Source organism: Sorex araneus, chromosome 6 (genome assembly GCF_027595985.1).
Source record: "Sorex araneus isolate mSorAra2 chromosome 6, mSorAra2.pri, whole genome shotgun sequence".
Taxonomy (NCBI): Eukaryota; Metazoa; Chordata; class Mammalia; order Eulipotyphla; family Soricidae; genus Sorex; species Sorex araneus.
This window is the reverse complement of record NC_073307.1, coordinates 58,391,341-58,406,730: the sequence shown is the minus strand read 5'-3', so window position 1 is coordinate 58,406,730 and position 15,390 is coordinate 58,391,341. Positions and strand designations below refer to the sequence as shown.

The following is a 15,390-nucleotide window of genomic DNA, read 5'->3' as shown; positions in this document are numbered from 1 at the left end:
TGTTTTTGGGCCACGCCTGGCAGTGCTCAGGGGTTACTCCTGGCTGTGCGTTCAGGGGCACTGGGGTTCTAACCTGGGCTGGCTGCGTGCGAGGCAAGCGACCTCCCTGCTGCCCTGGCCCTCTGACCCTGAGGCGTATGAGCCTGGCAGCCTTTTCAGTAGGCGAAGGGTCCTCGGGTGTTGGAGGGACCCTGAGTCAGGAGGGATCCCTGTGACTGTGGGCAAAAACCTCTCCCAAGCCTTGTGTGTTAGTTTCTTTTCATTTTGTGATTTAGTCAGAGGGCTCCATCCTCATCTCTCTCGCCGTCCAACACTCCTCAGAAGGATAACCCTGGCCTCCACTTGCCCAGCCCCCGCCAGCCTGTTGACTGTTTCTGTCCTTCACTTCCTGCTTTTTGTAGCTCAGGGTTTGAAAGACCATTTCCTCCTCTGCTCCCGCTTCACTGGGCCTCATCTCCTTGCCCCCGCATGCTTTGGGCTCAAATCCACAATGTAAAGCCTGTTCGTGGCTGAGGCCAGCTCTGAGCTGTTCTAAAAGAGTTAATTATTGTTCTCACCGGCTTAGTTGTTTTTTTTTTTTTTTTTCTCGTTTCTGTGTTGATCTCTGATTCTCTTCTATTACACTGAAGGATCAAGAAAGCATCTATCAGATTTTTTTTTTTTTTTTTGGCTTTTTGGGTCACACCTGGCGATGCACAGGGGTTACTCCTGGCTCTGCACTCAGGAATAACCCCTGGCCGTGCTCAGGGGACCATATGGGATGCTGGGATTCGAACCCGGGTCAGCCGCGTGCAAGGCAAACGCCCTACCCGCTGTGCTATCTCTCCAGCCCCTCTATCAGATGTTTTATCTATTAGTTCATTGATCAGTTCCTCCATCCTTCTTTTTTAAAAAAAAAAATTTTAACACTGGGGCTGGAGCGATAGCACAGCGGGTAGGGCGTTTGCCTTGCACGCGGCCGACCCGGGTTCAAATCCCAGCGTCCCATATGGTCCCCTGAGCATGACCAGGGGTAATTCCTGAGTGCAAAGCCAGGAGTAACCCCTGTGCATTGCCAGGTGTGACCCAAAAAGAAAAAAAAAAAAAACTTTAACACTGAGTATTTTGCCAGTGAAATTCTTTAAAGCTTTTTTCAAAGCACATGAAAATTCAATTCATTTCCCCTTTTCAAAATAACTCCAGCACCCACTCTGGAAAGGTCTCCCTGCCTCCCGAAGTTCCCCATGGCTGCCCCCGGCGGCCCCAGACCCTCCTGCTTCTGCTGACAGCCCTCTGCACTCCTCGCTGGGAGCGCCCTTTCCTGTCTGTCCCTCTGCTCTGTTTTTGAGTTTGTGTTGGTACCGGGCTGGGGGTGCCTCACATTTGGTTGTGGTGGCGGAAAACACAGCAGTGTGGACATCAGACAGCAGCCTCACATGTGCACAGCGGCGCTGGGTCCCTCTACATTGTCCTATATTTGGGGGGGGAGGGTGGAAAGGTGGCTTTTCCCGGCAGTGCTCAGGGACTATTGGTGCTCTGCTCTCAGGGATCCCTCCTGGCCATGCTGGGCACCATATGGGTTGCCCGGGATCGAACCCAGGTTGGCCGAGTGCTCCGACCCCTGCACTGTGCTCTTTTTTTTTTTTTTGCTTTTTGGGTCACACCCGGCAATAATGCACAGGGGTCACTCCTGGCTCTGCACTCAGGAATTACCCCTGGCAGTGCTTAGGGGACCATATGGGATGCTGGGAGTCGGCCGCGTGCAAGGCAAACGCCCTACCCGCTGTGCTATATGGCTCCAGCCCCATCACTGTGCTCTCTTACGGACAAAGCTGAGTCTGTTCAGCGTCTCCCCAGGACTACCGGGTGCTGGCTGATGGTAGGCGCTGGCGTGTGCGGGCCTCCACGCAGCGTGGGGGCGTGCTCTGGGGGCTCCTTGGCCCTTCCTGCTGGAGCGTGGATGCCCTCCCCAGCCGGCGCCAGCTCTCCACCACCTTCCCCAGATGGTTTTCTCTCCCACATCTGGGGCGCACCCCACCCCACCCATCCCCACGGCCCGCTCCCAGCCAGGGATTGGCCCTCGCCGTCGCGTTCTCATCCAGCCCGCGCCACTGCACCCGCCCGCCCCCACCGAGCGAGCCAGTGCAGAAGATGAGTGAGGCCCAGACGCGCTCAGTCAATCAATCAATAAGCCCATCGGTCTTCCTGCGCGCAGCCGCCCTGCTCCGGGTGCGCCTCATTATCCCGCCATCGGATGATGGAAGGGGAGAGAAGCCTCTGTGTAAAGGTGACCCGTCTCCGCCGTGACTGCCACAGGGGTGGGGTGGGCAGGGTGCCCCCTCCCGGCCCAGAGGGCCACTTGCCCAGTGGATGGAGGTTGTGTGCGGTTGGGGGCGGCAGGAAGGAGGGAGGGCCAGGGCCAGGCCCTCTCCAACCTCCGTGTCCTGGCAGGCCCCCCAAGGACCTGACGCTCTCCAGTCTGTCCTCCTAGACCAGCACCCTTGGCTGACAGTGCGGCCCATCTGCAGACAGAGAGGCCCAGCATCAGGGTCCAGAGGACCATCCGGGGAGCCGTGGCCGGTGCCACCCTGTCCAGAGAGGGGAGCAGGCTCAGGGCGGCCTCTCCAGCTGCTCTGGCTGCGGGGAGGCTTTTCTGTGTGTTTTTGTGTTTCGGCTGTGCCTGGCAGCGCTCAGGCTCACTCCTGGTGGGTTCAGGGAACATACAGCTGCTGGGGATTGAACCCGGGTAGACTGTGTGCGAGGCAAACGCCCTCCCACTGTGCCGTGGCTCCGGCTGGGGGATTTCTGTTTTGTATTCTTAGGAATTAGCCCTTGGTTCTTGAGCCCCCTCACCCACCACCGAGGGGAGAGGGCCTGCATTGTCGCCTGATTGGCACCTTCTGTCAATGAGGGTCACTGCTCAGGCTGCTCCTTTTCAAGCGCTCCTTTCTCTCTGCGCACTGTGTTCACGCTGGAACGTTCTGGAACATTCTGGCTTTCAAAGCTCTGTCTTGCTCTCCCCTTTTGTATCTCAGCTTTTCTTCCCCTCTGCTGTTTTGCTTTTCATTCTGCGGCTCCCCCTCTCCCTCGGGGAAGGCGCTCCCGCTCCCTTTCCCCCTTTCTTCTTCTATTCTTCTCTTCGGCTCCTTTTCTTTCTTTGGCCTCCTTTTCTTTCTCCCCTTCTTTTTGAATAGTGCTTCTGTTTCGCCGGCCAGCGCCCAGGAGAGGAGGGTTTATGGAGGAAGGGATTGTGGGCCTGCTCTCAGGGCTGGGGGGAAGGGTCCCCACTGTTAACAGCTAGGAGCTCCCCGCTGGGAAGTTTGGGGGAGGGGGGATTGGCCCTGGAGACCCAGTTGGGCCTCTGAGGTGGGTGTGGTATCCCTCCCCCTCAGAGTGGAGAAGGTCATGGGTGCATGTCCAGTGGTGACTGGCCCAGAGGGGAGTGGGCTTTGTAGGGGGAGCAGGCAGCCTGGGGGGCGCGGGGGGCGGCCACGGAAGGGTCTTCCCCACAGGACTGGGGAAGACATGGGACCCTGCAGTGTTCTGCCTCCCTGTTCCCCTGCAAAGGCCAGGACATTGGGGTCTGGGGAACATCTAGGAAGGAGCCCCAAGGTGCCAGTGGCCTGGAGGTGTGACCCTGGGTGGGTCATGGTCGAGGCACAGTGTGGGCTAGTTGGAGATGCCTGTGACTGGAGGAACGTGGAGGGACAGGGCAGCACCAGGCGCAGGGGGCAGCTGGACAGCAGGACAGTCTATGGGGAGAGGGAGAACCCTGAGGCCTGAGGGGACATCCTCTGTCCTCTGGGAGAGTGAGGAGAGGCAGAGCAGGCCAGAGGACACCAGGGAGGCTGTCCAGCAGGTTTTTCTGGTTTGGGGGGGAGAGGAGAGGGGAGGGACATTCACCAGGCCTGGGTTTACATCTGCTAACAGGCTTGGGAGGAAGCAGATGGGGGGGGGTAAGAGGGGGATGTCAGTGTCCTCCTGCTGGAGCTGGCATTGAGGCTGCCTCTTCCGTGACCTTTCACACTCCTCTCCTAACTAGGGGGCACCCTGATTGAGTAAGGAGGGGCGGGCACCCAGGGAAGCAGAAGCCAATGCGGTGCTTCTCGGGTGGGTTCCTGGGGTGCTGGTGCTTCTTGGGTGGGTTCCTGGGGTGCTGCGGGTGGAACTCGAGCCTCCTGTATGCAAACCTGTGCTCCAGACTTTGGGGCCCCCCACCTCGCTTCCATCCCTCCATCGCTCACCCACTTCCAGGGAGCTTGCAGCTTTTGTGCCTGTACTTCCCAGTGGCTCTTGCATGTTCTCAGCACTGCTGCCACATCTGCAGACAGGCGTGTCACAGGATTGCTGCTGTCAGGGTGCTTGCAGCTGTTCTGTGCCTTGTTTCCCTCTGTTGGGAAGCCCCAGGAGCACCCTCACAAACAGTGTCTTTGGGGGTGGGCAGAGGCAACTCTGGGTTCAAGACAACCTCTCACCTGCCGATGTTAGCATCAGTGGGGGTGCCCCTTGGAGCCAGGCCCAGAGGGTCAGGGGGCTGTGCCCTTCCCATTCATACAGCCCCGGGGATACCTGACCAGCACTCAACTCTGTAGCTCTGGAGCCTTTTGTCCCCTGCCCCTACACCCCGCTGTCCTCTTCCTGTGCCCTCCTCTTTCCATTCCCACTGGTCAGAGACTAGGGAGCAGCCTAGTGCTGGCCATGGGGCTGGCGGGCAGGTGTGGCCTCAGCATCCCAGGTGTTTCGCAGCTGCCTCCCTCCTCTCCGGACAGAATGGCAGGCGCCCCCCTCTGCACAGACACAGCATTGCCAGCAGGTGCAGGGACCATTCTATGCTTGCTAGGCAAGTTGCTTGCTCCTGCCATCGCACACCACCCTTCACCCCACTGCTGCTCTTCCTCCTCCCTCTCTGGCCCCATATGCCCTTGGTGCTTTGCACCCACCAGGAAGTAGGCACTGGTTACCTGCCGCACAGCTGGTATGAAGGGAAGTGCGGGGTGTCTGGGGTGTTCCTGCCCCTCAGGTCCATGAAAGGCAGTCAGATAGTCGGTCATCAGCTAGCCAGTCTGTCAGTCAGTCATTCAGTCAGTCAGCTGGTGAATCAGTCATTTATTCAGTCAGTCAGTCAGTCAGTCAGTCAGCTAGTCAGTCAGCTGGTCAGTCAGTCATTTATTCAGTGAGCCAGCCAGCCAGTCAGTCAGCTAGTCAGCCAGTCAGTCGGCTAGTCAGCCATTCATTCAGTTAGCCAATCAGTCACTTAGCTAGTGAGTCAGTCAGTAAGTCAGTCGCTCTGTCCTGTTGTGCAGCAGTCTCTTGTGTGACTGACCACAGCGGAAGGGTTACAGCCAGCATCGGCCCAGCCCTGGGTGATTCGAGGAAGCAGGAAGATCACTGGTGGCTCTGCCTGACCGGCCTTCCGGTGCCTCATCCAGCATGGCCTGTCCCGTAGCGCCTGACCCGAGAGGATGAGCATCGAGGCCGACCCTCTGTCTTCTGTCTCTCTTTCTTTCCTCCCCTGGGACGTGTTTTCATGTTCAGGACCCTGGTGTGCTTTTCTAGACTGATCCTCCAGGCGGGGATCCTGAGCAGCCTTCATAGGGCTGTCAGGCTATGCGGGTGCTTCTCCCTGCCTTCTTCTGCGGGAGCTCTGCCCCCAGGGTTCCTGGGTGTTGGACAGATTCTTAAGAAGCAAAGCGCTTGCATCTTTGGCACCTCACCTCAAGGGGCACCTGGGATGACCCTGCCCAGCCTGCTGTCCTGGTTCCCCCAGGCACTCGCAGCCCTCGGGCCCCCAGACTGTCCTCTACCAACTCTTCTCTCTGCGTGGCTCCAGCCCCAGCCATGGCCATGATGGGCTTGCTGGCTTCTTGGCGGTAAATCTTCTTTGTTTCGCTGTCATTTCTCGTCACTGCAGATGAAACAGATGCAGAAGGGGGCTGGGTGATCGCCCTTCCCAGAATGTGGGCAACTTGCTCCTCCGTGGAGTGGAATTGAGGGGGCTAAAAGCACTGTGGGGCCGAAAGGAGGCTGGGAGGGGCCCAGGACGCATCTCCCTTAAACTGGGGGCTGCTACCCAGTTAGTGTCCCCTTCTCCTGGTGATCTTGGGTTCAGAGCGACTTGGCATGAATGGGGAGTCTTGCCATGTTGTTCAGAGTGGGGTGGTACTGAGTAACGAGCAGGGGTCCTCCGTGGGGGCTTTCCTGAACTAAGAATTCTACCAGGGCTGCACCCGGCTGTCTTCTCTCGCATGCCAGGTCCCTGCGCTGGCCTCCCCGCACCCCTGTCTGTGCACACTTCCCTGGGGAGCAGGCAGGTGGGGTTTGTGGGAGGGACCCTGAGAGAAAGCAGCTAGGGGGCTGGTGACGGGCCTGGGCCTCCCTCCCTCTTGTCTTTTTTAAGCAAGAGATAAACATGGGTCTTCGGGAGATGACAGGACACTGGGATAAAAGAGTGGAAGGGAGCAGGAGTGAGGGCCAGGGGCTGGGGAGGGGAGGAAATGCGGCCTGGAGAGGATGTGGTTTCCGGGAGATGAAGGATGGAGAATGCCCAGCCTGACTGGGGGTGCGCAGGAGCCCCCATTGCCTCAGTCTCTGCACCTGTCAAATGGAGCAGGGCTGCCTGCAAGGGGTGTGTCCAGCCTGAGCTGTGCCCCGGGCTCATGCAGGGGCAGCCCGCATCTTTGCCCCATGGCGAGGTGGATGCATTGCCCGGTGGCCCCACGTAGCTCTCTGGTTTGGACAGTGTGTGCTTTCCTGCTTCTGGAGCGCTCTAGAAGTCTGACGCCTCTTGTCCTGTGTTTGCACCTCTCCCCCAACCCTCGAATTCTGGGCTCCTCCATCCACCTTCCGAGAGACCTTAGATCCCTTTAGACCCGGGGCAGGGGGATGCTCAGGGAAGACTTCCCCAGGAAGTGATGCCTCCGGTGCCAGCAGATGGAGGAAGGAGGGACGAGGACAAACATTCCAGGGACCAGATGGCCAGGCCGAATGCAGGAAGGGCCTCTTAGAGACAATCAAAAGCCCCAGCCACTGCCTGGTGAGCTGCAAAGGAACAAGCCTTACACTCTTCCTGCATAGCTAGGAACCACTTAAGTGCATTCTGGGACCTGTGGGGAAGGAAAGTTGGATTTGATGGCAAGAGCAATGGCAGTGACTATGAGCTCTGAGGGGGGGTCACGAGGGACTGGCTGAGCATTGGTGGGCAGAACCCTGGAGATATCAGTAGACTTCCTGCTGGCCACCTCAAGTTCAAGGCAGGATTGTCCAGGGGGTTCGACAGTTAGAGTCCCGTGGGGGGAGGGGCATTTGGAGAGCTCAGAGGAGAGACTTTCTCTTGGGTCCCACTCACTCGTTCACTCAGATACTCACCATGCAGACTCATTTACTCCTTTACTTGTTCATTCACTCATCCTCATGACTGCTCACTAATTCACTCCTTCACTTGTTTATTCATTGAATCACTCACGCATTCATCCCTCTGCTTATCTGCTCCCTCTTGCATTCATCAGGCTCCCCGGGAGCCCATTGCCTTCCTTCACCCTCTTCCTTCCCTGGTGTCCTCCTGCAGCCTGTCCTCTGAAGGGGACCGCCAGGCCTCGGGAGGGCCTGACCCAGAAACCCAGACAATTAGGAAGCAGCCGGAATTGGCACTGGCGATTGCGGGGGCTGTCAGATCTGAGTGTGCAGGGCATGCTGGCGGTGGCACGTGCCAGTCTGGAGCAGGACTTCCTCCCTCCCTCCCTTCCTTCCTTCCTTCCTTCCTTCCTTCCTTCCTTCCTTCCTTCCTTCCTTCCTTCCTTCCTCCCTCCCTCCCTCCCTCCCTCCCTCCCTCCCTCCCTCCGTCCCTCCCTCCCTCCCTCCCTCCGTTCCTCCCTTCCCTTCCCTTCCCTTCCCTTCCCTTCCCTTCCCTTCCTTCCTTCCCTTCCTTCCCTTCCCTCCCCTCCTCCCTCCCTCCCTCTCTCCTTCACTCTGTTTTCTTTGAGGCTTCTCTGTGGGGGGGACATGCCTGTCAGGCCAAAGGAGCACTCCTGCCCCCGTGCAGATAAATGTTGGCCCCATACCACCCCCTGAGTGTTGGGCTGCCTTCGGGGCCTCTCAGAGCTGGGCTCTGCATATCTGTAGCACCTGAGAGCAAGGAACCCTCCCTCTAGGTCCAGCGGCTTCTGGGAAGGGCCTGTCTCTGCTCAGGCTTCGTGCACCCGCACTGGTCCAGCCCCTCCCTGAGGCTCAGCCCTTGGTGTCCCCGCTGGGTGGAAGCCCTGAGAAAGGGGAAGCAGAGCAGAGAGAAGTCCCGTCCTCAGCGGACACTTCCCTGCCCCGGCACCCTGCAGAAGTGAGATGTGGCAAGAGCCCCAGGCTTGCACAGAACTCTGGGTTTCACTTCCGCTTCCTCTTGCCTTCCTGGGAGGTGAACGGAGGGTTCGTTTATGGCTCCAGAGGAAGCAGGTGGCTTCGCCTCGAACTGAGACCCTGGAGCATTTGCAGCCTTGTCATATTCGGGGCTTCCCGTGTCGTCCCCCCAACCCCCAGCGCCCCTGGAGGCCCCTTCCACACCCATTCCACACAGGCACACACTCAGGCGCTCGGCACTGACGCTCGGGCACGCTCGGGCACTTGGGGCACTGACACGCAGACACTCAGGGCATACTCTGGCACTCAGACCACACACCCTCTTGGCACACTCGGAAATGGTGCAGCTCCCTCTTGTCTCCATAGCTTCCTCCCCAGTGTTAGATGTGAGTCTGGGGTGCAGGACCCAGGGGCACACCTGTCTTCCCAGCGGCCACCAGCCACGGTGTGGTAGACATGGACAGAGACACAGACCCTGACCTCCCTTGGATGGTGGGACTCAGGGTGATTGATTGGCCAACCAGGAAGGAGCTTAGGGCCCAACCCCGCCCCCAGCCAGGTCAGCATCTGGAGCGAGAGTCTGGGGGTCTGGGCAGCAGTGATATTGATGGGCGGGTCGGGGGGCCATCTCTGTGCCCTCCCCACCCATCTCTGCAGTTCTCTCTTCTCCCTCACTGCCTCTCTCTGTCCCTCTCCTCTCCCTCCATCTCCCTCTCTTTCCCCCCCTCCCTCTGCCTCTGTCTGTCTGTGTCTTTCTGTGTGTTTGTGTGTGTGTGTGTGTGTGTGTGTGTGTGTCTCTCTCTCTCTCTCCTTTGGTTGTCACCTCCCATCTCCCCACAAATCTTTAAACTCCCACCAGACAGCCATTCCGTTTCCTCTGGTCCTCTGCCTTTCCCTTTGCCTTTCTCTCCCCTTTAGGGACCCAGGGTCCCTCAGCCCAGGACCACCTACCTCTTTCCTCCACTCTGTCCCCACCGCAGCATGCTGGTGCTTTTGTTCCCAGCCTGTGGCAGGAGCCCAGGGAGTAGGGGAGTAGGCTGCCTTGCATACAGGTGACAGGCACCTGACCAACGGTGGCTCACCCTGTGCCAGGCCTGGAGCTGGAAGGGCCACAGCCTGGGAGAAGCTGGCGGGGAGAGCATCCGTGACAGAGGCAGCCCTGTGGGGAATGCGGGCTGGTGTGAGCGTCAGGAGGGGCCTTCTCACTCCCCTCACTGTGATCAGCTTCTTTGCCCTTTCCCTTAGGTAGCCCTGACAGGCAAGGCCACCCCAGCCTTCGTGGCACCCCCATGTCAGCAGCCGATGCGCTATGGCCAGTTCTCTGCCGGCCCCTCTCTTTGGGGAAGTTGGGAAAACCGCTGAGCTCAGATCACACCAGCCCAGACAGCGGGGAGGGGCGGTGTGGCCAGGCGCCCCCGAGAGCCTCCACCGCAGCAAAGGCTGAGGGCAGGGCCTGAGGCATCATCATGGGTCTTGAGGAAGGCCTGTGTGAGTGGGTTCCGGCCTTCCCTTCGCGCTTCCGGAAGGCTGAACCAGGCGGGCACGTGGTAGGACTCTGCGCTGGGGCCCGCACACCCTCTGGGCACAGGTATTTTCAGTCTCGTATTTGAGGAGGATCCAGAGAAGTGACTTTGAGTACCTTCCTGCGGGACACACAGCTGCCAGGGCCTGGCAGGGGGTGAGGGGGGTGGGGGGAGGCTGAGCAGGTTCTCACCAGCCCGCACCACCCGCTGTAAGCTCCCTAGAATCCTCGGTGTCCCCTGTGTGCGGAGGCCGGACTCCTGACTGGGCCTTGGGGTTTTAGCCAGCGCGGGAAGAGGGGAGTCGGTGGCGGCCTTTGCGCCCGGGGTTGTGGGTGTGGTGGGAGCGGGGCGGCAGGCTGGGCTGCTGGTGCTAACGGCCTCTCCTTCCACAGCGATGCGCTCCTAGCGGCCGCCGCGGGATGGAGGGTTTTATGGACTCAGGGACACAGACGGACGCGGTGGTGGTTCTGTCCTTGGCCCAGGCTGCCGTGCTGGGCCTGGTCTCGGAAAATGAGCTCTTCGGAGCCACCATAAGCGCCGACGCCTTCTACCCGGACCTTGGACCGGAGCTGTCCGGGGACGCCATGGGGGAGCCGGGCCCCCCAGCCCCTGCCGACATCTACCAGCTGTCCTGCAACGGGCGGGCCCTGGAGGAGCCAGCCGAGGAGGAGGTGCTGGAGGTGGAGACGGCCTTCGAGAAGCACACGCGGAGGAAGACGAGGCCGCCCGTGCGGCTGGTGCCCAAGGTCAAGTTTGAGAAGGTGGAGGAGGAAGAGGAGCAGGAGGTGTATGAAGTGTCGGTCCCCGGGGACGACAAGGTCACTGGCCCTGCCGAGGCCCCAGGCCAGGTGGCCACAGGGGGCTGTGAGCCGCTGGTGCAGAGCAGCGCCGTCAAGATGATCGATCTCAGCGCCTTCAGCCGCAAGCCACGGCCGCTGATGCGGCACCTGCCCCGCACCCCCAGGCCTGAGCTGGATGTGGCCTCCTACGACCCCCACTTCCCCGACCAGGCCCGGGATGCTTTCCCCGAGCCCAACCTGACACTGCCCGGCCCCGATGCCCTGACGGCCGAGTGCGGCTTCGAGCCACCACCCCTGGCCCCCCTGAGCGACCCCGAGGCACCCCCGCTGGAGTCCCCTGAGCCTGCAAAGCCAGAGCAGGGCTTTGTCTGGCAGGAGGCCGGTGAGCTGGAGGCAGATGCGGCCGGCTCGACCGTGGAGCGCCACAAGAAGGCGCAGCTGGACCGGCTGGACATCAACGTGCAGATCGACGACTCGTACCTGGTGGAGGCGGGCGAGCGGCAGAAGCGCTGGCAGTGCCGCATGTGCGAAAAGTCATACACATCCAAGTACAACCTGGTCACCCACATCCTGGGCCACAACGGTATCAAGCCACACTCGTGCCCGCACTGCAGCAAGCTCTTCAAGCAGCCCAGCCACCTGCAGACACACCTGCTCACGCACCAGGGCACGCGGCCACATAAGTGCCAGGTGTGCCAGAAGGCCTTCACGCAGACCAGCCACCTGAAGCGCCATATGCTGCTGCACTCCGAGGTCAAACCCTACAGCTGCCACTTCTGCGGCCGCGGCTTCGCCTACCCCAGCGAGCTTAAGGCGCACGAGGTGAAGCATGAGAGCGGCCGCTGCCACGTCTGCGTTGAGTGCGGCCTGGACTTCTCCACCCTGACGCAGCTCAAGCGCCACCTGGCGTCCCACCAGGGCCCCACGCTCTACCAGTGCCTGGAGTGCGACAAGTCCTTCCACTACCGCAGCCAGCTGCAGAACCACATGCTCAAGCACCAGAACGTGAGGCCCTTCGTGTGCACTGAGTGCGGCATGGAGTTCAGCCAGATCCACCACCTCAAGCAGCACTCGCTCACGCACAAGGTGAGGGACCCCAGGGCCGTGAGGGGTGGCGTGCACATGAGGCCCCCTTCTTTTGTTGGTTTTTGTCTTTCTGGTGTCTGGGACACACCCAGTGGGCTGACTCCTGGCTCTGTGCTTAGGGCAGTCCTGGCTGTCTCAGGGGACCCTATCGGGTGACGGGGGTCAAATCTGGGTGGCATGCGAAGCAAGAGCCGCCATACTATGTTACTGCCCTTCTTTTTTCTTTTTTTCTCGGCGTGTTTAGGGTCACACCCAGCAATGCTCAGGGGTTACTCCTGGCTCTGCACTTAGGAATTACTCCTGGCGATGCTCGGGGGATCAGATGGGATGCCGGAGATGGAACCCATGTCAGCCATGTGCTAGGCAGACACCCTACCCGCTCTACTAGTGCTCCAGTCCTTCCTTTTTCTTTTTTATTGTTTGGTTTGGGGGCCACACCTAGTGGTGTTCAAGGCTTACTCCTGGCTCTGGGCTCAGGGATCACCCTTGGCAGGGTTTAGGGGGACATTTTGTGGTGCCAGGGATTGAAGTGAGGTCAGCTGTGAGCAAGGCATCTGGCCCGCTGGGCTGTTTCTCTGGTCTGTTTGGTCTCCTTGGGCCGCCCCCTGCCCGTGCCTCTTGGGGACTGCTCTGTCCTGTGGAGCTGGAAACCAGGGCCTGCTCAGCCCGCAGAGGATTCTTTTTTTTTTTTCTTTTGCGATTTTTGGGTCACACCCGGCAATGCACAGGGGTTACTCCTGGCTCTGCACTCAGGAATTACCCCTGGCCGTGCTCAGGGGACCATATGGGATGCTGGGATTTGAACCCGGGTCGGCCATGTGCAAGGCAAACGCCCTACCCGCTGTGCTATCTCTCTAGCCCCCCACAGAGGATTCTAATGGCTGTACCTTTATTCTAACAGAACAGTGAAAGCGAGTATACAAACCTTGGGGCAGCTCAGCTCAGAGCATCTGCCTGGCCTGGAGAGGGCCTTGGGTTTGATCCCCAGTTCTGCCAGAAACAAGACGTGGAAGCTAGAGGACAGTGATTAACATGAAGACGATGAAAATGGTCAGGGCTGCTGGGGAGATCGCTGAAAGGTCGGGAGCACAGGCCTTGCAAGCGGGGAGCCCAGGTTTGATCCCTAAGAGCGTTGCTGAGAGCGACCCCTGGGCAAAGAGCCCCTGAAACTGCCTGGTAGGACCCGGAAGGAAAGAAAATGGGGGGCCTGAGTGGTAGCATATTGGGTAGGACATTTGCCTTGAATGCGACTGACCCAGGTTCTATCCCCAGTATCCCATAAGGTCCATCTGTGCATCGCCAGGAGTAATTCCTGAGTACAGAGCCAGGAGTAACTCCCGAGCATTGCTGGGTGTGACCCCCGCCACAAAAAAGAAAGAAAAAGAAAATGGTCAGAGAGAGAGCTAGAGGGTTTCACTGAGTTTATTGAGACCCTTAGCTGGTGTCTGTTTACAGATAATCCACTTCCTAGTGTTCCACACCGCCCAGAGAGCTTTGTTGTTGTTCAAGGCCCTGCTGTCACTGAAAAGGGATTGCTTTTTCCTTTTTTTTTTTTTTTTGCTTTTTTTTGGGGGAGGTCACACCCGGTGATGCACAGGGGTTACTCCTGGCTCTGCACTCAGGAATTACTCTTGACGGTGCTCAGGGGACCATATGGGATGCTGGAAATCGAACCCGGATTGGCCGTGTGCAAGGCAAACACCCTACCCGCTGTGCTATTGCCCCAGCCCCTTTTTCTCTCATTTAAAAAAAAAATCTATTTAATGAAACGTTTGGGGAATCCCAGTAGGACTGAAGGCACCAAGTAGAGGAAGTCTCCAGCTGGCTGCGGGGGGGGGGGGGGGGGCCGGGGGACAGCCAGCCCTGGGGTAGGGTTGCAGGGGTCACACCCCTGCAAGAGTCCCCAGCTGAGGGGGCAGCTGCCCCAGGGTGAGCTTCTGTCAGGTGCTGAAGCCGGCAGCTTGGCAGCCAAACCAGATGATGGATTGCTAACGTCTGTGCGTGTGGGTAGGGCAGGAGGGCGGAGACACTCTCTGCGCACTCCGTTCTCCTTCCCTCCCCTGGGCCTTCAGACTCCCCACACGGCAGCAGGCTGCTAGGAGATAAATAATGCTGCGAGGAAAAGCTGCAAGCAGAAATCAAAGGCGAATCAAATTGGAAACATCCTTCTGACAGCCTGAGAGAGTGTGTGCTGTGTGTGCGTGCGCGCATGTGTGTGTGTGTATATACACACGAACACACGTTCCCAAAGGCTGGCGCCCTCTGGTGGTCACCCACGGAGCCTGCCTGTCCTGTGAGTCCAGATGGGAACAAGGGAGCTCCCCGCCCTACTCAGGCACTCTCAGCAGAGATCAGCTCTGGCCTTTGTCCCTGCTCACCCCACACACAACATAGGGGCCCATGTGCCCTGCTTAGGGGTCACTTCTAGACCGTGGTACGTGATGGGAGCTGGTTCCTAGAAAATGGCTGTTGAGAGGAAATGAATGAGTGAATGAGTGTGAGTGAATGAGTATGTGAATGTGTGAGTAAATGAGTGAATAATTGTTAGTGAATGAATGTGTGAGTGTATCAGTGAATGTGTGAATGAGTGTATGAGCTTATTAGTGAATGAGTGTGTGTATGAATGTTAGTGAATGAATGTATGAATGAATGTATGTATACGTGAATGAGTGTGTGAGAGTGAGTGTGGTGAATGAGTGTGTTGAGTGAGCAACGTTGGTTCTGTGCCCTGTGTGGGAGACCCACAGGTTTGCTGTCTGATGGGCAGAGGGCAGGTGTGTGGGTGGAGGGTGAGACCCAGCCAGTCTCTGCTGTTCCTGAAGACAGCCTGGAGCAGGTGTCCTGTCAGCAGGTTCTTCAGTGGTACCCGCTTGGTGTGACCTAGGAAGCACACACACACAAATATATAGTCCCTGGTGGAATCCTGACCCCTTGTGCCCCCCAGGGTGTGAAGGAGTTCAAGTGTGAGGTGTGCGGCCGGGAGTTCACGCTGCAGGCCAACATGAAACGCCACATGCTGATCCACACCAGCGTGCGGCCCTACCAGTGCCACATCTGCTTCAAGACCTTCGTGCAGAAGCAGACCCTCAAGACGCACATGATCGTCCACTCGCCTGTGAAGCCATTCAAATGCAAGGTACTGCCCTGGGCCTGGGGCGGGAGGGGAGGGGAGGGGGCGTGGGGGCCCTGCCAGCTGACTCCGCACTACCCCCCGCAGGTGTGTGGCAAGTCGTTCAACCGCATGTACAACCTACTGGGCCACATGCACCTGCACGCGGGCAGCAAGCCCTTCAAGTGCCCCTACTGCTCCAGCAAGTTCAACCTCAAGGGTAACCTGAGCCGACACATGAAGGTCAAGCACGGCGTCATGGACATCGGCCTGGACAGCCAAGGTGGGTTGCAGGCCTGTCCTGCGGGCCCTGCGGTGCACCCAGGCTGAGTGAGCTCGGGAGGGATGTGCAGGGGCCCGGGGCTGATCCCCCTGGGAGCTAGCGTCAGAGGAGAGTGCTGGTGCGGGGGGCCCAGTGGGGGCAGCATGGCGACGCAGCCCCGAGGAGTGGGCAGTCCGCTCTTCCGAAGAGGCACAGTGGGCTGAGCGCTGGCCCTGTGTGCTGGACACGGGGCCCACCTGTGCTGTCTCACGGGAACCGGGACCT

At 59.2% G+C, this 15,390-nt stretch overlaps 2 protein-coding genes across 7 annotated transcripts in view; one reads left to right on the top strand and one right to left on the bottom strand.

The window, feature by feature from the left end:
• The window catches only part of ARPIN (actin related protein 2/3 complex inhibitor), a 61,727-nt gene extending 58,443 nt beyond the window's left edge, over positions 1-3,284 (bottom strand). The window contains exon 1 of the mRNA XM_055144014.1: positions 3,281-3,284. The gene's annotated coding sequence lies outside the window, so the exon portion shown is untranslated. The remainder of the gene's footprint in view (positions 1-3,280) is intronic.
• The window catches only part of ZNF710 (zinc finger protein 710), a 39,735-nt gene that overhangs the window by 22,541 nt on the left and 1,804 nt on the right, over positions 1-15,390 (top strand). For all 6 annotated transcript variants that reach the window (XM_055144007.1, XM_055144008.1, XM_055144010.1 and 3 more), the window contains 3 exons: positions 10,241-11,734; positions 14,679-14,870; positions 14,952-15,126. In XM_055144007.1, coding sequence (XP_054999982.1) covers positions 10,268-11,734; positions 14,679-14,870; positions 14,952-15,126 — 1,834 coding nt within the window. In that variant the 5' untranslated portion in view covers positions 10,241-10,267. The remainder of the gene's footprint in view (positions 1-10,240; positions 11,735-14,678; positions 14,871-14,951; positions 15,127-15,390) is intronic.